Source organism: Lepidochelys kempii, chromosome 8, assembly GCF_965140265.1.
Source record: "Lepidochelys kempii isolate rLepKem1 chromosome 8, rLepKem1.hap2, whole genome shotgun sequence".
Lineage (NCBI taxonomy): Eukaryota > Metazoa > Chordata > Testudines > Cheloniidae > Lepidochelys > Lepidochelys kempii.
This window is the reverse complement of record NC_133263.1, coordinates 20,636,363-20,656,855: the sequence shown is the minus strand read 5'-3', so window position 1 is coordinate 20,656,855 and position 20,493 is coordinate 20,636,363. Positions and strand designations below refer to the sequence as shown.

General features: G+C 47.9%; 1 protein-coding gene across 4 annotated transcripts in view; it reads left to right on the top strand.

Annotated features, from left to right (window-relative positions):
• ERGIC1 (endoplasmic reticulum-golgi intermediate compartment 1) overlaps window positions 1-20,493 on the top strand; it is a 101,490-nt gene that overhangs the window by 50,473 nt on the left and 30,524 nt on the right. For 3 of the 4 annotated variants that reach the window (XM_073355799.1, XM_073355800.1, XM_073355801.1), the window contains one exon: window positions 282-354. The exons of the other annotated variant lie outside the window; for it this stretch is intronic. In XM_073355799.1, coding sequence (XP_073211900.1) covers window positions 282-354 — 73 coding nt within the window. The remainder of the gene's footprint in view (window positions 1-281; window positions 355-20,493) is intronic. 4 annotated transcript variants of the gene reach the window in all.

Here is a 20,493-nt window from a genome sequence, read left to right as displayed (position 1 = left end):
TAAGGCTGGAAGTTGCCCTCAGAACATAGGCACTGATCAGGAGCCTACATTCTGATTCAGAGCTGAGATTCCAGACCATGTTTCCCACTGGTGCCATCATATTCTGCTGACGTAACCTGAATTGCTGCCCCTGAACCTGGTGGTAGCTCCCAGCTATGCCTAGGGGGCAGAGTAATGGGGGGTGGGGGAACCAGTGGCAAACCAGTGTGTGTATGAAAACAAATCAAAATCTTTTGAAAGTTTTTTAAACTAATCCTTCCCCCCACACCTATCTCTTCCAGTTTCTGTCTGCTGCTGTCTCTTCATACTGTTTCTTTTCCTGTCTGAGCTCACCGGATTCATAGCCACTGAAATGTAAGTAAAAGCTATTGAAAGTTTGTTTTATAGGGTTTTTTTTTTCTTTTTTTCCCCAAGTGATTCTTCATTGGGTAGTGTCCCGATGGGTGCTCTGCATCAGGATGTACCCAGGCACTTGATCGCAGATTTTCATCAGCAGTGTCCATGGGTCCATGCCTGCACCCTAGACGCCTTGTGTATGAGGGCATATAGGTTGGGGCGGACCCACCGCCGTTCTAGCACCTTATCAACCACCTGTAGCTTGAGGTGGAGTGTCACTGTGTTCATTAGCTAGCCATGCGGTTTGCTATGCTTCTTGCTTATTTTTTCCTTATTCTCTAGTATTTTCCTTTACTTTAATTATTTTAACTATTTTTTTCTGTTATTTAGCACAGTTTGTACTTTTTTGTGGGGGTTCCCCCTTCCCTTCTTTCTTTGCCCAGTCTGGGCCTTTGTTTTTGTTTTTTTTCTCAGGCCTTGATCTGCTGCCTTGAGTATGGGTTATGGCTAAGATCCTGGGCTTCAAACCCTGCAGACTTGCCATGGACATTCATGTTGCTTCCACTACCTGGGAGAGACTTACGTCCCCTCCAAATGTAAGAACTGCTCAACATTTCAGAGCAGATCTAAGAAATTGAGGGAGCACAGGCTGAAACTCCTGTTGATGGAGCACTCCTGAGACATATAGGGGAGTGACTCAGACCCTGCAAATTGGATCCACTGACTACCTCTGCTCTGGCAGTAAGCAAAGACCCTGTGGGTCCTACGGTACCATCCACACCTTCACATTAAAAGGATCCCAATTTTCTGGAACGAGATAAGAGAAGGGGAAAGTCACCCTTGATCTGGGCCTCAGGAGACTTTGTGTCCCAATGTGGGTACCGCTGAGGCTCCCATTCCTTCCAGTACTGACCCCATGGCACCATCTAGGAAGCCACGTAGTGAGAAGCCACCTAAAGCAGCACTGACATTGGCACCAGGCTCAGTCTTTCCTAAACACAGGGACTCCCAAGCCTAGCGGAAATCGTCATGCCCTACAGGCACATCTCGAGCCTTGCCCCACAGGCACATCTCACAGAGAAGCAAGAACCAGCTCCACTGGTGAGGAGGAAGGAAAATCACCTCCTCACCAGACGAGGCTGTCATGCCTCCTTCATCATCTTATCTTGATGATTTCAAGGCCTTTCAAGAACCTATGAAACGTGTAGCAAATGCCCTACCAATTTTGTTGGAGGAAATATGGGAGCCCCAACATTCCTTCTTTGACAGCCTTCCTATGTCTCCTCAGGGCAAGACTGCCTTGCCTATCAATGATGCTCTGCTGGCCCCAGCCCAGCAAACTCCAGCTATTATCCCGCCTATGTGCAAAAGGGCCGACAAAATTATATTCCACCCAGAGGCTCAGAGTACTTTTTCTCCCACCCTACACCCAACTCTCTAGTTGTTGAGGCCATTGACAAACAGAACAGGCGACATCGGTTCCATTGAACACCATTGCACAAAGAGCCAAAATGTCTACATCTTCTGAGCTGCAAGAGCTATTCCTAGGACTCTTTGCGGTTAATAGCAGTCAATTACCGAGCCCTGATGGCAAAGTGTGATTTCACACACTATTTTAAGTTCTCACTTTTTATTGAACACCTGCTTCAGGATCAGAGAGAGCAATCTCAGGCCGTCATTGCAGAAGGCTAGACAGTTGCCAAGGCATCTCTCCAGGGCTCACTCAGTGCTGCCGACACAGCTGCACGTTCCATGGCTGTGACAGTAGTCATGTTCCGAGCTTCCTGGCTGCAGTCCTCTGGCCTCTCCTGTGAGGTACAAATACAGTTTTGGACATTCCTTTCAAGGGCCCAAGTTGTTTAGTGACACCACAAATAAGTCCCTTCATTCTCTCAAAGATCCCCAGGCGACACTACAATCCCTGGGCATCTATACATCTGAAACAAAGAGAAAATACAGCAGAATTCCGATAGCTAAATGATCTTGTTCAGTCCACTACCAGCCCACGAGACTGGCTAAGACCCCCTGGAAGAATTGTAGATTCACTAAGAAAGTGCCCTCCGTAGCCATCACCTCCCAGTCAGCTACACCCTCAAATCGTCCGTTTTGACGCACTGGTTGAGGATCACAAACTGTCTCCCATTCCAGATCCTGTGCTGCACTCCTCCATCTTTATAGGGATCAACTTCCCCATTTTCTACCTTCCTGGGAGCTTGTCACCTCAGACAGATTAAGTCCTGGAGGTGATTTCTGCAGGCTGTGTCATCCAATTCAGCTCTTTACTGCCCTCCCACTCATCCCCGTCCCTCTTCAGGGACCCTTCTCATGAGGATCTCTTGGGACAGGAGGTATCAGACCTCCTAATCTGGATCTGATCGAACCTGTTCCACTGGACTTCGTTGGGAAAGGGTTTTATTTTCAGTGTCAGGGCCCTATGAAAAATGGAGGCTAGAGACCGGTTGTGGACCTTGGGACTTTGAAAACCTTTATCCATGCTCAGCAGTTCAGAATGGCAACCTTACTGCAATAACTCCGTCTCTGGATCTGCAAGATTGGTTTGTCGTCTTCAACCTTCAGGACACTTAACATCCTGCATCCCTCACCCAGACAATTCCTACATTTTGTGGTAGGCAGAGACCACTATCTGTATTGCGTCATACCCTTCAGCCTTTTCACTGCACCAAGGGTCTTTACCAAGGTCCTACTGGCTGTCACAGTCTATCTTTGCCAGATGGGAATCATTGTCTTTCCCTACCTGGAGGGTTGGCACCTGAAAGTTTGCTCATTTCTCAAGGCACAGACAGCAACCAGCAAAGCCCTGCCTCTGTTGTATTTAGTGGGCCTCTGCCTTAATACAGAAGAGTCTACCCTCACAGCCACTCAATACGTAAACTTCATTGGGGCCACTCTGTATTCCTTCACCACCAGAGCATACTTGCCTAAGGACAGACTTGCCACAATGTCCAACCTTGTTTCAACAGTATAACAGAGCCTGCAAACCCTATTAAGGGCTTGCCTACAGCTTCTGGGCTACGTGATATCCTGTATGGTTGTGACACCCTTAGCAAGGCTACATCTTGGTATCTTCAAGCCTGGCTGAGAATGTCTATGTCCCCAACAAGCACAGTCTATCCAATTGACTGTCTAACATGGAGGGTCCTCAATTTGCTAAATTGGTGGAAGGACCCACAAAAGATATGCATGGGAATTTCATTCCTACAGCTTCCTCCCATGAGGATCCTCACCACAGACCCTTGCCTGGTAGGTTGGAGTGCGCATTCCCAGAACCTCACAGCGTAGGGCAAATGGACCCCTGAGGAGGTGATGCTGCATCTCAATATACTAGACCTCAGAGTGGTTCATTACGCTTGCCAGCACATCCTACTCCACATCAGAGGCCAAGACTTCATTCCTCATCATAGCCATCACCTCAGCTAGGAGAGTATGGGAACTTGGAGCCTTGATGTCTGGACAACCATACACAGTGTTCTGTTGCGATAAGGTGACACTATGTCCACACCCTCACTGTATAATTCCATGTTAATCAGGAGATTCACCTACTAGTGTTTTATCCCAAGCCTCGCTCTTCAAGAAAAGGAACAAGCCTCCATACACTACATGTGAAAAGAGCTCTTGCGTTTTACCTTGACAGGACTAGATCCTTTAGGTCTTCCACTAGACTCTTTGTCTCTATTGCAGAACAAATTAAAGGGTGTCCTACCTCCACCCAAAGACTGGCTAAATGGGTTTCAGGATGTGACTTGTCCTATTACGAAGCCTTGGGGGTTCATCCCCCTCCAAGAGTTATTGCTTACTCCACCAGGGCTCAATCTACCTCTGTAGGTATATTTTTCAGAATGGCTATCTTGGATGTCTGCAGGGCAGCCAAGATCTTTGCTGCACATATTTTACCATGTGCATTACGCTGTCATGCTTGGTTACAGAGCTGATGTGGCTTTTGGTGATGCTGTTCTGTGATCTGTACTGAATCCACCTCCTTGGCACCCTCTTCTGTAATTGAGGTACTGCTTGGGAGTCTCCTGGCATGGAACACCCATAGCGACACTACTCAAAGAAGGAGAGGTTACTTACCTTGTACGGTAACTGGATTTCTTCGAGATGTGTGTCCTGTGGGTGTTCCACTGCCTGCCTTCCCCTCTGCCTCAGAATCTCTCATTAGACTTTCATGGTTGAGAAGGAATTGGCGTGTCGGCAGGTCCACCCTTCCCTACATACCCTTGTACTGGAGCATGAGGATGACTCGGGTGTATGTGCAGACCTGCGGATAGTGCTGACAAAAATCTCATATCTAGAGTGCCTGGGCATGCATGCATCTGGATGTGGAGCACCTAGGGGGACACATCTCAAAGAACTCCAGTTATTGTACAAGTTAAGTAACCTCTCCTTCTTTAACCAAATCATCCCTCTGTGACCTTGGTGTTGTGTGTCTAATTCCACTACAGTAGTCCAGTTCATTGTTTAACAGTGTTTGGAATCCTCCTCGTTGAAACAAAATTCTCAAGCATTCACTCATCTTTTCCATTTAGTGATGTATCTTAGGAAAACTTTCATTCCTTTGAGGGAAAGCTGCTCTTTTCCTGTCCAATCATTTCTTTCCAGCTACATACTGGATTTCATGTTGAGTGTGATGGATATGTTAGTCAGGCTGTAGTTTGTACACAAACCCAACCCTTTTCAAAGTATCTCATGGTTGATCAAAGGGTAGTATGTATATTAAAAAAGGCAGTTGCACATCCCTCTCTTTCCTACAGTAGGAGTTCCCTTGCTCTTTGCTGCAACTTGTTTCCTGTAACTCCAGCCCAGTGCAGTGAGCTTGTTTTACACACATTTGACTAAAGGTGAGTGGTGTCCAACCCATCAAAATTTCATGATGTTATGGTGCTTAGTGGTTAAAGCAGGGGCACGTGAGCCATGAGTCTCTGGGTTTTGTTCCCAGCTCTGCTAATGACTGCATGACTTGAGGCAAGATACTACTTCTTCCCATTTCCCCATCTGTAAAATGGGCATATTGCTTTGTCTGTCTTCTTACAACACTCCAAGACCGACCTTTTGGAAGAGATGAACGATGTATGTGCAACTGGTCATTAGTAAAGGTTAACGCTGAAAGCTTTTCTGTTCAGCTGAAATAGAGCTGGGGTCCTATCTCTGATATTCAGAGACACGCTGTACTGGTGGCATAGTTGTTAAAATCTCCCCTTACCTCTTGTCCCTGCCACAAACTTTACTTGGAAATATGGTTGACAGTGTGTCTGTGACCTCTCAAAAACACGCACTGAATAAAATGAGAACAATTTTTTTAAATTAGCACCAATACCAGATTAAAAAGAGGAACCTAATCAGCCAGTGGGGTGCAGGGTATGTGTGTGTCCCATGCTGTATGGGACTGATTAGCCACCTCTTGATTTAAAACATGTGTCAGGCTTTGTTGTGTGCCTGTTAGAGAACTGCCTCTTCCAGTGTTCGACTACCTTGGCACAAGAGTGTACTCTCCCTGAAAATCTTAACCTTGGGTGGTCAAAGATAGTAGTGAAATATAGGTTGTAACTTGTTTTAATGTGTCTCCCTGGTAGGGTTGCCAGGTGTCCAGTTTTCGACTGGAAAGCCCGGTCGAAAAAGGACCCTGGGAGCTCCAGTTGGCCCTGCCGACCGGGCCCGTTAAAAGTCTGGTCGTCGATGGGATGAGGAGGGAGCCTGCAGCAGCGCTCTCTGTGGAGCTTGGGGGCGGTGTGAGCCCCAGCAGGTAGGGGGTGGATCCCAGCGGAGGTGCTGGGAAAGGCATTTGGCTGCAGGCTGGGGCTGGCAGGGTTAACCCTGGGCAGCAGCCTCCGTGGTGGCTGGGGGCTCCCTGCAGAGCAGGCATTGTAGTCTTTAGGAAGTGCTTCAGCCCCCTCCCTACCCAGCCTCCTGGAGAGAGGAGTCAGCCCGGCTCTCCAGGGGTGGCATGCAGCAGGCGGCAGGAGAGGGGGCCAGAGTGAGCTACTGCTGCCTGCCACAGGCCCCATAGCTTGCTCCCCGCGGGCTGCTGTACCTGGCTTGTTTCGGGACCATGTGGCTAGCAGGTAAGGGGCTGTGAGCTGGTCAGTCTCCCCTGGAGATGAATGGGCTGCATGGAAGGATGGGGCTGAAGCTGAGCTACTGTCCCTGGGAATGAGTCTGAGCAGAGTTGGACATCAGCTTGGTGCGGAAGCCCCAGCCAGCAGCCAGAACTGGGGGGACACGCAGGGGGTCATTGCAAATGGTGCGGGAGGAGAAGGGGGCTTGGAGCAGCGCTCTCCCTAGAGCTGCAGTGATTTGGGCTATGCTAGGGGAGCAGCAAGCCGAGGGCAGCAGTGGGGTGTGTGTGTCACTTGTGGGGAATTCTCCCACCCACCCACATTCCATAGAGCAGGAAGAATTTTTGACTTTGGTGTGCTGGCCGAGCCATGTGTCCAAGATTCATAGTCGTTAGAGCAGCCTCTGAGGCCTGGGAAATGCCAGGGCAGCGCTGGTGCAACTGCTATTTAAGGGGCCCCCTGATATCAGTGCCTCCCAGGGCCCCCGCAAACTGCACCACCCAGAGCCCGGACCCCAAACCCCCTCCCGCACCTGAACTCCCTGCCAGAGCCTGCACCCCACACCCACACACTGAACCCCCAGCCCGGAGCCCCCTCCTGCACCCCAAACCCCTCATCCCTGACCCCACCCCAGAGCCTGCACCCCTAGCTGGAGTGCCCCCCCACACACCCCAGCCTGGAGCTCCCTCCCACGCTCTGAACCCCTTGGCCCCAGCTCCAAGCACCCTCCTGCACCCTGAACCCCTCAACCCTGGCCCCACCCCAGAGCCTGCACCCTCCCTCCCCTCACCCTAGCCTGGTGCTCCCTTCCACGCTCTGAACCCCTTGGCCCCAACTCTGAGCACCCTCCTGCACCCTGAACCCCTCAACCCTGGCCCCACCCCAGAGCCTGCACCCCCAGGCAGAGCCCTCACCCCTCCACACACACCCCTGCCCCAGCCCAGTGAAAGTGAACAAGGATGGGGAGAGCAAGCGATGGAGATGGCAGGATGGAGTGAGCAGGAGTGGGCCTCTGGCAGGGCGCGGGGCAAGGGTGCTTGGTTTTCTGAAATTAGAAAGGTGGCAACCCTACTCCCTGGCTTACTTCATATATGGTGTTTTCTGTTTCCCTTTCCTTCTCTCTTCAGTTAGTAATTCATTGTTCTATAAAATGCTCAGGATCACCTGATCTCTAGAGCCAGGTCTTTGGGATTTCCTTAATTTAAAACAAAATTTGAACAGCTAGAAAGTGGAGAACTACATCCAGTAATACATTACTTCTCTTCCCCTGGTTATCCTGAGTCGTGTCTGGTTTGATTTTTAAAATGTAAATTTCAAGGAGAGTAAACAACTCTTCTTTCCTGACCTTAGCCGATTTAATTGAGCAAGTTTTGTGTGTGATTATCTGTGATTGAGCAAGTTTTGTGGGTGAGGGAGGTAGAGAGGGAGAGATTTATGTTTCCTGGCTTAAGAGTGCCTTCAGAGTGACAAGAACTAAAGTCTCTGAGGTCTTGTCAAGCTGATGTACATCTTGACATTGTCAGCATGATGATGTGTCTTCTCAAAGACACTTCAGGTGCTGTGACTTCTCGAAACCCATCTGACAGAATACAAGACTGTCTTATCAAAGTTTGGGATAGATCAGAGGTGGGCAAACTATGATCTGCGGGCCACGTCTGGCCCACGGGACCATCCTGCCTGGCCCCTGAGCTCCTGGCCGGGGAGGCTAGCCCTTGGCCCCTCCCCTGCTGTCCCCTTGCCCCACAGCGATGCCGCCGTGCGGGAAGCGCTCTGTCCCGCCGCTCCTGTCCGGCAGCGCGGTGGCATGGCTGGCTCTGGCATGATAAGGGGGTGGGGAGCAGGGGGATTGGATATGGGGTAGGGAGTCCCGAGGGGCAGTCAGGGGACAGGGAGCAGGGGGCGGTTGGATGGGGTGGAGGTTCTGAGGGTGGGGCAGTCAGGGGACGGGGAGCAGGAGGAGTTGGATAGGCAGTGGGGTCCTGGGGGTGGTTAGGGGCGGGGGTGTGGATAGGGGTTGTGGCAGTCAGGGGACCAGGAGCAGGGGGGGGGGGAGCGGTCAGGGGTCAAGGAGCAGCGGGGGTTGGATGGGTTGGGGGTTCTGAGGGGGGCAGGACGTGGGAGGGGGTGGATAGGGGGCAGGAGCCAGGCTGTTTGGGGAGCCACAGCCTTCCCTACCCGTCCCTCCATTCAGTTGCGCAACCCTGATGTGGCCCTTGGGCCAAAAAGTTTGCCCACCCCTGGGATAGATGGTGACCCCAATGGGGTGGGATGGCAAGGGATGGGGAAGCAAAAGGGGGAATTGTTCTGGGAGTAGGTGTTTGTGAGCAATAATGCAGTAAAATCAGGATCAGAACATGATGGGAGCGGGTGAGATGACCAAAGTGAGTGAAGGGGGCTGATTCCATGTGGACCACCAGCATGGGAATCTGAGAATACGAAAATCCACTTCTGCTCATTATGGTCTCACCAGGATCTCTTACTGGTAGCGACTGGGACATTGTATTTGTGAAGAATTTCTCTCTCCATCTAGGGAAATGACAGAGTATCGGGCAACAAGGTACTTCCACGTTCATAAATTCTGGTGAACTGGGCATTTTTTGTTTTGCTTGCTTATTACTCTCCCTTCTAGGAAACCCACTATATTGCAGGTGTTAATAACAGTAAGTTTCTCTGCTTCCCTATGGGACCTGAGACTAATGGTACAATTTGAAGCAGCATAGTGTAGTGTTTTGGAGTACGGGCCTGGGAGCACAGAACTCCTGGGTCCTACTTCCAGCTCTGTGTGGTCCTTGAGCATTTCTTGGGTGGAGTAATGTATCGCTCGCCTCCCTCTGTGTGTCACCATCTGTGAAATGGCCACGATGATACCGACATACCTCTCAGGGATGTTGTGAGGTTTGATTGACTAATTGTCAAGTGCTTTGAAGATGTAAAGTATTGTTTAAGTGCATATTAATTTTCAACCAGGTTTTGTTACCCTGCAGGCTTCTAGTGTGTCTTTTATAAGGAAATCTCCTACAACAAATCTCTCTTGCTGCTTGAAATTTTGTAGTGGCAGCTAGTTTATAATGACGGACTGGTGTGTGCAGATATATCAGATGAGCTTATAAGCTTACCTGCTTTGCTTGTATCAACTGTATTGTGAGACTCTGCATCAATCTTTCTCCTCCTCTTGTGCAATAAAGTAAGTCGCATTAAAGCAATAATGCCTTTCCCTAAGTGAGGTCGCATGGAAATAGCTGCACTGTATGGATGGCTGAGAAAAATCCAAAGCCTCTGGCCTTGTGCTGCCTTAGCCAGAGGCATATCAATATCCTCCTATTAGCGAATACCTGATCATGTATTATTGCTTACCTAATGTCCCCCTACTGCAGAGTGGCTATGTGCAGTATGTGTACACATGGGTGTAGGCAAGAAGACAGCCTGTGCGAGATGAAGTCTGTGTACTACTCCCCTCAGTGCCTGGGTTAGACTACCCCATGCATGGATCTTCCTCTGCTTTCTTGTTGCTAAAACTTCCTATATGCTCCTTAAATTTCCACTACCATTAGAAGTTATGTCAATAACTCTTGTTCCCCAGTTGAAAGGTCAGTATCTTTGACCCCGCCCATTGATTTAGCCTGCATGCTCTGTATGGCAACAGCCTGGTCTGGGAAGTGAAAGAAATTGCACGTTCAACTCTAGCATGGCAGTCAGAGCACTAACCACTAGGTATACTGGAGATTATGTGGCCGTTCCTTTTCCCAAACCTGCTAGATGGTCTTGGTGGCTAGCTCTCTGCACAGCCATGTGGAAGATTCAGGTTTAATTCCTGGCTGAGGTTACATATCCTGCAGAAATAGCATGCCTAAGGCGTAGTGGGAGAGAGCAGCACCTTACATTATTCAACTGCAATACCTCTTGCCAGCTACAGAAAGCAGAGATTAGCTCAAAAGGGGCTTCCTGATGAGTATGGTGGTGACCTGAAGTCTTTGTGACTAATAGGGCACAAGAAATTAAGAGAGCTCCATGGCTCTGCAGGGAAGGATAGATAAAGAGAAGGAGGTCAGTGTCTCATATCTGAGCTTTTGCTAAGTTGTCAGTCACAAACACACATCCTGTCCCACTGAGCAAATGACTCAAACAGTTAGGAAAATAAAGCTGTAAGTGTTGAATGTCTCTGGTATTTCCTGGGCAGGATCGATTGGAGGTTGAGGACCTCCAGGAGTTGCTCATCATAATTTTAACGTCCTCCCTAGCTCATCTCATGGCTACGTCATAAATTAAGAGCATAGAAATAATCTGTCCCTTTTTTTAATTAACCCAGATCTAGTTCTAGATGGTGGTGGTTATTACAGTGTTCTAACTAGTGAGATAATAGTGTGTATCATGTGACCTAAGTAATACTCTGTAGAAGTGATGTTAAGAATGTTTCCAAGTATTTCACAATTAGAGGGAATGAAATAATTAACCCAGTTGATCTGCCGGTAGCTGTGCAGTGGAAGTGTGGCCTTGATTCCATTACAAATATGGCAAATGTGTGAATATGGCAAATCAATTATTGTTGATCAAATAACTTGCGTTAAGAGCACCAGAATAGAGTTAGTTATGCAATTCTGAAGTAACTGGCTAGGTTTTAGTGACTGTTTCTCAAATGAAAGCTCATGGCCCACTGCAAGGCAACTACTTGGCTAAAGTACCTACAGTAAAATAATTACCTTCATATAAAAGTATGAGTAGTCAGCAACCAAATCCGTCATTCTGTCCAGGGCTTGAGTCTTACCATTGGGACACCTGTTCTCTCTCCATAAAAGATCCTGCGCATGTCTGACGGGACAAACCTGCATCTTGCAGTGCTCACATACATCTACAGTTGGTCACTAAGGGCTTGTCTACATGGCAAATTATTGCACAACAAGCCAGTATGTGAATCTAGAGTGTCCCAGCTTGCCACACAATAATGTTCCATGTTCCACTGCTACAGCACAGTGAACGGTCCCAGAGGGTGGCTTAACACGCTACCACTTGAAAGCGTATCATGTTAAGCTGCACGCCAGGACTTCACACGGTAGCAGTATCCACGTGGGATGTTGCAAGATGAAGCAGTGTGGAATTCATACTTGGGTTTGTCACACAGTAACTTGCCGTGTAGCCCTAACTGTACAAAGGGAGCAAGGAGTCTAGAACTCGTGACCTTCTATTCCAGGTAAGTGAGCTGTAGGTGCAGTTCCACTAGTTCATCCAGTTGGAGAAATGATGAAACAGATTTATTGTAGAAGAGGAAACAGAAAGACAGTCAAGACTCTTGGGTTGCACTCCTAACTCTACCACTAATTGGCCTTGGACGAGTCACATCACTTTTCTATGCCTTACTGTTCCAACCTGTAAAAGGAAGATAGGAATACTTAGTTTCCTACTTCCCAGGAGTGTTGAGAGGCTTTTTGATGTTTGCCTAACACTTTGAGATTATCTAATGAAAGGTGTTGTATGGTGGGGAATTGTTATGCTGTTCATCCTAATCTACGTGTTTGCGGGTTAACAGGAAGCGGACGGTTGTGCCATTATGTCATTTACAATGGCTGACTCAAATGGATGTTGACATCTTTAACGAGGATCTCCCATCTTCCCCACCTCCCTGAGAAGTGTATTTCCTTCCTTTGTAGGACTGTGTGTTTTGTACACCTCTTGATTTAGCAATGAGACTAAAATGAGATGGACGGTGACCTTTTAAATGAGGAAGTGACCAGAATGCAAGCACAGCAGGAAACTACAAATGACAGAGCAATAACATATGTCCAACTTATTTGTTATTCGAGAATTTGCTGTCCCACTTCTGATTCCTTATCAAGAATTGGGAGGATGAGACATTACATTGTATAAATATTGATTCTTCTTCTGTCTGTGGATGGGAAATTGTTGAGCAGCCTTTGCAGGGGACTGTACTGCTGGGAGCCCATCAGGTGGACAAGGTAAACAATGGGTAGGCTCAGATACTGTGTCTGAGACACTGAGCAGCCCTGAAGAGGTCTATGAGGGTCATCACCTAGGAAAGATGGAAAATCTCTTGAGATGACCCCTCTCTTCACAATATTTAAATCCCAGCAAGGCTAACTGTCATCGATTGGACTTGAGAAAACAATGCAAAGTAGGAGCACGCTGGCAGCAGGGTGTCCTTTCTCAAACTGTTGGGGTGAGACAGACACTGGTGCCTGGGAGAGGACAATGTATCAGAAGAAAGGCAGCTTGCTTTGAGGGAGGCAGCAGAAGAGGCTGGATTCCTGTGAAGCAAGAGCCGAGGAGGGGGTGTCCAAAAGAGGAGGAGCCAGGTGAGTAAAGCAGGCAAGGGAGCAGGAGGAGCCACTTTGGGAGGGCTTGGACAGAGACTAAGGTTCAGAAGGATTAAACATGTCTCCTTTTGTGTCTGAAGGATCATAGGCTTCTGGATCTCGGCAAGTGCTGAAGTGTTTCATGTTACTGACCAGGGACCCTGGAAAAAATCATTCTCTTTTTGTTGGAGAAACAAAGCTGTTGTATCCCAAATGTCAGTTATAAGGCTCCAATTTGGGGAGTGGCTCATGTTTTATCTGGGTGAAATCCTTGAGTGATAACAAACTACTCTGCTACTTTCAGAGTAACAGCCATGTTAGTCTGTATTCGACTAGTAATAAATAAATTGGTTAGTCTCTAAGGTGCCACAAGTACTCCTTTTCTTTTTACTCTGCTTCTGTCCCCTCTATGTGTATGTGCAGTTTGCACTGTCTGCAGGCTTGCCAAAGAATCCCTGAAACCTTCTGCTGCAAGTTTCTAAGCAAAGGGTATGAGGGAGCAAGGAGCGTAGCAACATCTCCTTGGAATCTGAAGTATTTCTAGAAGCAAATCAAATTGTTTCTGAGTGGATCATGGTTTATGCCATGTAAGGAAACTCTCTTGCTCTTTCCCCTGAAACTGTGACTGCAAGCACTTGAGGTGGGACAGGTGTGTCTTCCCCCACCTGCCCTTGTGCCCTCACTTGCCCCTTTCATACACCTCAGGAGTAGTCCCTAAGAAAAGCCAATAAAAAAACACAACCCCTGCCCTGCCACCAGAAGCACCCGTGAAGCAGCAGTGCTTGCCTGCTGCTCCTCTGGTTTTGGGAGGGACTCGAACCGTCCTTTGAGGCTACAGTGCAGCCCTACAGGCAGCCACCTCTAAAGAGCTAGAATCCACAACTGCAATACTCCCCCGTCCAACCTCGTGATTATATTGTTTCTGTGACTGTCTGAGCCAAGCCGTGGTGCAGGAATCTCACATTCCCATTGCCTGCCCTCCAGAAGGGTAGCTGTATGCATGGTGGCATAATACCTTGGGCCGACTCCTTTTCTTTTGCTGGAGTCTCTATCCCTCCAGCAAGGTCTGCTTGTCACTGTGTCACAAACTGCACATATTATTTCCCACTTCACATCAGTGTTGACTGCTTAAATAATGGGAAGAATCCATGAGACTCTTAATTCCCCTTCTTGGCATTAGGGGGAAGGATGGCAGCTGGACAGCGAGGGGCATAATAAAGGGGCATAATACAGAAATAAAATAAATAAAGGGGCATAATAAATAAATAAATAAATAAAATAAAGGGGCATAATACAGAAATCTACCAGTTCCATGAAGACCCTAGTAGTGGCTCAGGGGGAGTTCATAGAAAGAGTGACCTTGACACGAGAGCTCTGCTTTAGCTGCACGTTTCCAGTGTGTCTTTGGGGAGTGAAACTTCCAGTTCAGTGAAGGGGGATGACATTTTCTTTGAGGCCTTCCCTTAGCAAGCTAAGCCTATAGCTCATTATTAGGCATGCAGCTGTGACCTGGTGGATGGAGCATGGAATGGGGAGTGAGATGTCCTAGATTCTGTTCCTGACTCTGTCACTGGCTTTGCACCCTTGGGCAAATTGCCATACTTCTCTGCCACAGGTATCCCATTTATTAAAATGGAAGTGATTCTACTGCTTACGTCCCTTTGTAAAGAGCTTTGAGAGCCACAAATGAAAAAGCATTATGTAAGCACAAATTATATCATGTGAACTGTTCCAGTACCCTATTATAATTGACACTGGAGAGAAGTAAGGGTTAATCATGTATGAAGCTGCATTTGACTTTCTTGCTGGCTCATAACCTGAAAATGCCCAATAGAAATATTGATGTCCTTGGAGTATACCACAGCTCTTTGAAGTGATCAATGAATTTTTGAACCTGATACACATTCCATTGCTAGCTTGGGCATGGAAGCGCCTTTACAGTGGTAATGTTAAACTGCCCAAAGCAGTGACGGAGTGTGGCCTAAATCTCAGACAGCAGAGAAGAGCTGGGAGAAAGCCGGACACTATTATGAAACAGACTGACTGGTAGCCTGGGAGCCTGCTGGAAGCACTTATGGGATGTAGAAAACTGCAACATTTCTGTTAGGATTAATGCCTCTCTTGGCTGAGGTCACTCCTGGAAGCCATGTCGCAGGTATGCCTGAATTTTTGGCACTACATAATCTCTCAATAATAAATACATAGAAGGCTTAATATCCTCTAGCACGAATGGGAGCTCCCAGCCAAGAAACTTCTAACCAGGTCACAGATGAGCAGACTTGCCCTTCCCTCTGTGTCATTTTTATTAATCACTTGAAATGTATATTAGGTAACTATTACCAACAGCTTGTCAGGCCAGTTAACAGAAAGGAGACGGTAGCAATGTGGAGCTGAACACCAACACTATTTTGGTTTCAGTCAAACGCCAATCAAATTCACTGATCTGGTGATCATTATCTTCTCAACCGAACCTGTAGTTACTGGTTTCCGTGTAGGCAAACCCATCTCTCTCTGCACTTCCTTCTGGATAAATAAGTCATGCCATTCACCAGCTAGAAGCTCATGGTCCAGAGATGGGCCCTAAGAGCAAAAGCACTCTTGCCTCATCTTTTAGCACCCTTCATCTGTATTGTCTGTTAGCTCCTCTGGCCAGGGACCATTTTTCTTTTTGTTTGTCAAAAGGGCTTAGCACACTTTTGAGCACTAGATGAAAAGTAATGTGGGATTCTCACTGCTGAAGATAGTAAAGCATATTTGCAAAAAGTAGACTATTATATCATATATATCACATATTGGCAGATACATCCACTAATGTGCTTATCTGGTCTGGCTGGATAGCACAGTGATCGAAAAGATCTCCTCGGTAATCTTTATCCATCTCTTTGGTCCTGTGCAGGATTTTCCCTACAATATTTTCTCCAGAGCTTTATCTGGACTAGTTTTTAAATCTCCCACGCAAATGGGCTTCCAGCTGTCTCTCCACTGTATTTTTTTGCCATATTTTAAGTGTTCAAAATAAGCACAAATGGTGGAACTAACAAGATTTGTGCCAACCCTAAATATTCCTTCTTCCAACCTGAGTCTGTGTTTTGTCATCTTACATGTGAGGTGCAAAGTGCTATAATATAATACTACCACGCACAGAAAACTGTTCCACAGTTTATTGGATCTCGCTATCCAGGAATCTTTCCCCTGATATTTTCTAGCCTAAATGCTCCTCATCTCAATGTCATGCCATTGTTTTGAAGTGCTATGCAGAGTTCCAAGTGAGTCACCAGGGGAAGGAGATGTAATTGGAGGCGTGGGAGAGGGGCACACCAGCCAAAAAAGGAAGGGTCGAAAGTTAGGAATCACGAATCGGAGAAACCTAAAACACCTCTCCCCTCCAGCAAGGAGCTCAGACAGCTTTCCAGCACAGGCAGGGTTAATCACAGGTGAGGAGACTAATCCTAAATGTCCCATCTCACAAACTGCCCCTGCCTCTGCCACCCAATGTGGGTGGCAAAAATTGATTGTGATCAGCTGCACAAGTGGGCCTTTCTAAGGCTGTGTCTACACCGCCACTTTCAGTGCTAAAACTTTAGTCGTTCAGGGGTGTGAAAAAACACCCCCCGGTGCAACAAAAGTTTTAGCGCTGAAAAGTGCCAATATAGACAGCTGCAGCTCCTGGCGATAAAGCTACCACCACTTGTTCGGGGGGGGTTTTTTTATCGCCAGGAGAGCTCTGCCCCGGCCATAAAGTGTGACTACCCTGCCCACATCACAGTGCTGCTGCAGCAATGCTGTAACGTGGGCAGAGTAGACATACCCTTATGGGATAGGTGGCAGTCTTCTTTCTCTAAAACCCTTTCTGATGCATCAGATTATATGCAGTGTAGTTGCAGCTGTGTCAGTCCCAGGGTATTGAGTTGGGTGAGGTAATATCACGAGTTGGGTGAGGTAATATCTTGTATTGACGCAGAGGTGTTAACAGGCCACTCTACCTTGAATGGTCTTTTACAATAGGTGCTAACTACTTACCCTAAACAATCTGTTCCACCTTGCATTTTGCTGTTAAGACTAAGGCCTTGTCTACACTACAGAGTATTGTCAACAAAGATTATGTCGACACTCAAAAAGCGCTATAATAATTGGTATTGCATGTTCACACTCGCTCCCTCTGTCAGCAGTTGGGACATCCACAGTTGGGACACCATCATCAACAGTGTGAGCAATGCACTGTGGGTACCTTTACCATAGTCCACCTCGACCCCTTCTGCCACTAGGCCTTGTGGAAAGGCAGAGTTGATCACGGTGTATCTAGGGACCAGGCTCAGTGTCCCATGATGCATTGTTTTCTGTCCCAACATTCCATGGGTTTCCAGCTTTCTTTTGTGGCATTTTTTCAAAGGCCCTTATTTACTGTTCACCCCGCCATCTCTGTGTGAAGGGATGGATCCCGCACTGCTCTCCTATGCTCTGATAACTGTCATGAAGACATTGCGGATGGCCGTGCAGTTAATCACGAAGATCCTAACTGAAGAAGACCCCCAGTTGCCTGACATGCTGTCTGATATGGATAGGACCAACTTCAGACTGCTTTTGGCATTCACGGAACAGCTGCAGACAGTGGACTGTCGCTTTTGGACTTGGGAAACAAGCACTGAATGGTGGGATTGCATCATCATGCAGGTCTGGGATGATGAGCAGTGGCTACAGAATTTTCGGATGCGGAAAGCCACCTTCCTGGAACTGTGTGTGGTGCTCACCCCAGCACTGTGTCACAAGGACACCGGAATGAGAGCTGCCCTATCGGTGGAGAAGAGTATGGTGATCACTGTGTGGAAGCTGATGACTCCAGACTGCTACTGGTTGGTTGCGAATCAATTTGGAGTGGGGAAGTTGACCGTTGAGGCTGTGTTAATGCAAGTGTGCAAGGCAATTAATTGCATGTTCCTATTTTGGCACCAGACCACCTTATGACAGAGTACATCGATAGGAAGGGGTACTTCTCCATGGTGATGCAGGTGCTTGTGGATCACCGTGAGCGTTTCACTGACATCAATGCGGGGTGGTCCGGGAAGGTGCATGACACATGCATCTTCAGGAACACTGGCCTGTACAGCAAGCTAACAGTGGGGACTTTCTTTCCAAATCAGAAGATTACAGGGGGAGACGTTGAAATGCCCATAGTGATCCTGGGAGACCCAGCATACCCCTTACAGTCCTGGCTCATGAAACCTGGACAGCAGTAAGGAGCGGTTCAACAACAGGATGAGTAGATGCTGGATGACCATGGAATGTGCCTTTGGCAGATTAAAAGCGCGCTGGCAATGCCTTTCTGGCAGGTTAGACCTCAGTGAGGATAATATGGTCATATAATATCCCCATGGTCATAGCCGCATGATGTACATTGCATAATCTTTGTGAAGTTAACGGTGAAAGGTTTGCTCAGAAGTGGAGTGTTGAGACAGACAGCTTGGCTGCTGATTTTGAGCAGCCAGATACCAGGGCTATCAGAGGGGGGCAATTCAAATCAGGGAGGCTTTGAGGCAACACTTTGAAAATGAGAACCAGTCATGTATATCTCTGTGATTGGTGCTGCAATGTTACATGACATGTAGTTTTCCTAGGAAGCAATGGTGACATTTGGGGCCTTACGTTCCAGTAAGCAAATGATTAAACTGCCTGTGTATGTATTGGTAGTGCTTGCTATCTCAATTTGTAGGAAACAAACAAAGATGAGTTTCCGTTCACAAACTTTCCTTTTATTGCACAAGAAACAGGATGCACACTCACACCAGCACACACGGATGTACACACACACACACACACAATGACTTGGTGGGAAAGGAGGAACCAGGGAAGGGCAGACTTTCAGATCTGTATGTAGGTCCAGCTATCATTATGAAAGTTGTCCAAGGCGGTGGAGTGAAGGGGAAACCGAGGATTCCCGACAGTGGAAATGACTGTGCAGGCAGAGTTTGGGGGGAGGGCATGGAAAAGAGTTCTGACTGTGCTGCAGGGGAGGGTGGGCACACATGTGCTCAGTCTGCAGCATTATTAAGGACTTCAGCATCTGCGTTTGCTCCTCCATGATTTTAATCATCCGCTCAGTACTGTCCTTAACAAACTCCTGATTTTCTTTCTTGTCCTGCCTTTCGGCTTACCTCCACTCCTTGCATTCCCATTTCTCTGCATTGGAGAAGGGAAGTACCTCCCGGAACATGTCTTCTTTGCTCACTCTTGGGTGCTTTCTTATCTGGTGTAGACATTCAGCCAGTGCGTGTGTGGTGTTCCTCAAGGCCACAACTGCCGAAGCATGATTAAGTTCACGCACAGCATTGAAACGTTTCAGTAAAATACATCTCTGGTAACATAATCACTTTCTCACTGACCCTTGGCAAGCAAACATCTTGGTGAACACCCAAAGCATGGTGAGTGTTGGCTAGGGAGGTAGAGGGGGGCGCTCTACATGGGTGCTCTTTTCCCCTACAAGGGTTGCATTGCAGCCGACTAGGGAAAAAATTCTAAAATTTTCCCACGCTTTTCCACAGGTGAGGGTCATTGTAGCAGATCTCTCACTCCTGAGGGTAAGCAGGGAAGCAAGCCTCCCACATGCTTGTGGCTTCCTCCCTGGTCCCTGTGCTGCTCGCCTGTGTGCCACTTTGGTGCCTGCACAAGTGATTGCTGAACGGCGAGGGAAAGTTTCCTACAATGGGGGAAGGAACAAAGCAGCTCTGCCAAGGAACCTTCGGCAGAGGATTGCCAAATACCTCCAGGAAACTTTTTCCTAGAGATCTCTCTGGAGGATTCCCGTGTGCATCAACACCCCTGTTTCACCATAGTGATTAGCTGCACAGGGGAATGTCCAGCACACAGAAACACAGCTAGCCTTGTACATTTCTACACCCTAAACTCAGCTTTGCGCTACACAAACCACAGCCACTTACCAGGTGTCTCCTCTCCTGCTTCTTGTTCACTGGAGAGCAACTGCTGGGACTGGCTAGACACCTCCGGAGTGGTGAACAGTTCCTGACAGCCTGCCCCACCGGGCGCTCCACATTGTGTCTAACTCCACCTCTTCATTAATGACTTTGTCCTCTGAGTTAGGTCCTCTTTCCCCTACCCCCAGGCTCGCCAAAATATCCACGGGGCTCTTGGCAGTAGAGGTGGAGTCACCACAGAGGATAGCATCCAGCTCCTTGTAGAGCCAGCGGGTCTTAGGTGCAGCACTGGAGCGACGGTTTGCCTCCCTCTCCTTATGGTAGGCTGCCTCAGCTCCTTTATATTTGCTCTGTACTGCAGTGTGTCCCGACCATAGCCCTTTTCGCACAAGCCTCAAGAAATCTGCCCATAGGTATCCCAATTCCTACGGTTCAAGTGCAGCTGTGACTGCACAGACTCCTCTCCCCAGATACTGAGCAGATCCAACAGCTCAGTAGTGGTGCAGCAGGAGAGCGTTTGCTGCAATAAGCCACCATGGTCACCTGGGAAGATGCGATGAGACCTCTCCATGACGAGCCAACAGGAAATGGAATTTCAAAAATTCCTGGGACTTCTAAGGGGGAAGGGCGGATGGTTGTTTACCTGGCTGCTGGGTAGTGGAGTTCAAACTGCTGACCAGAGCGGTCAGGATGGGTATTGTGGGACACCAGTAAAATCAAGCTTGGTGTCTACACTGGCACTTTGTTGACAAAAAATTTGCGCAAAAAACCTTATGTCTGTCATCAGGGTGGTTTTATTTTGTCGTCAAAACAGAGCACTTTTGCTGCCAAAGGTCCCATCGCAGTGTGTAT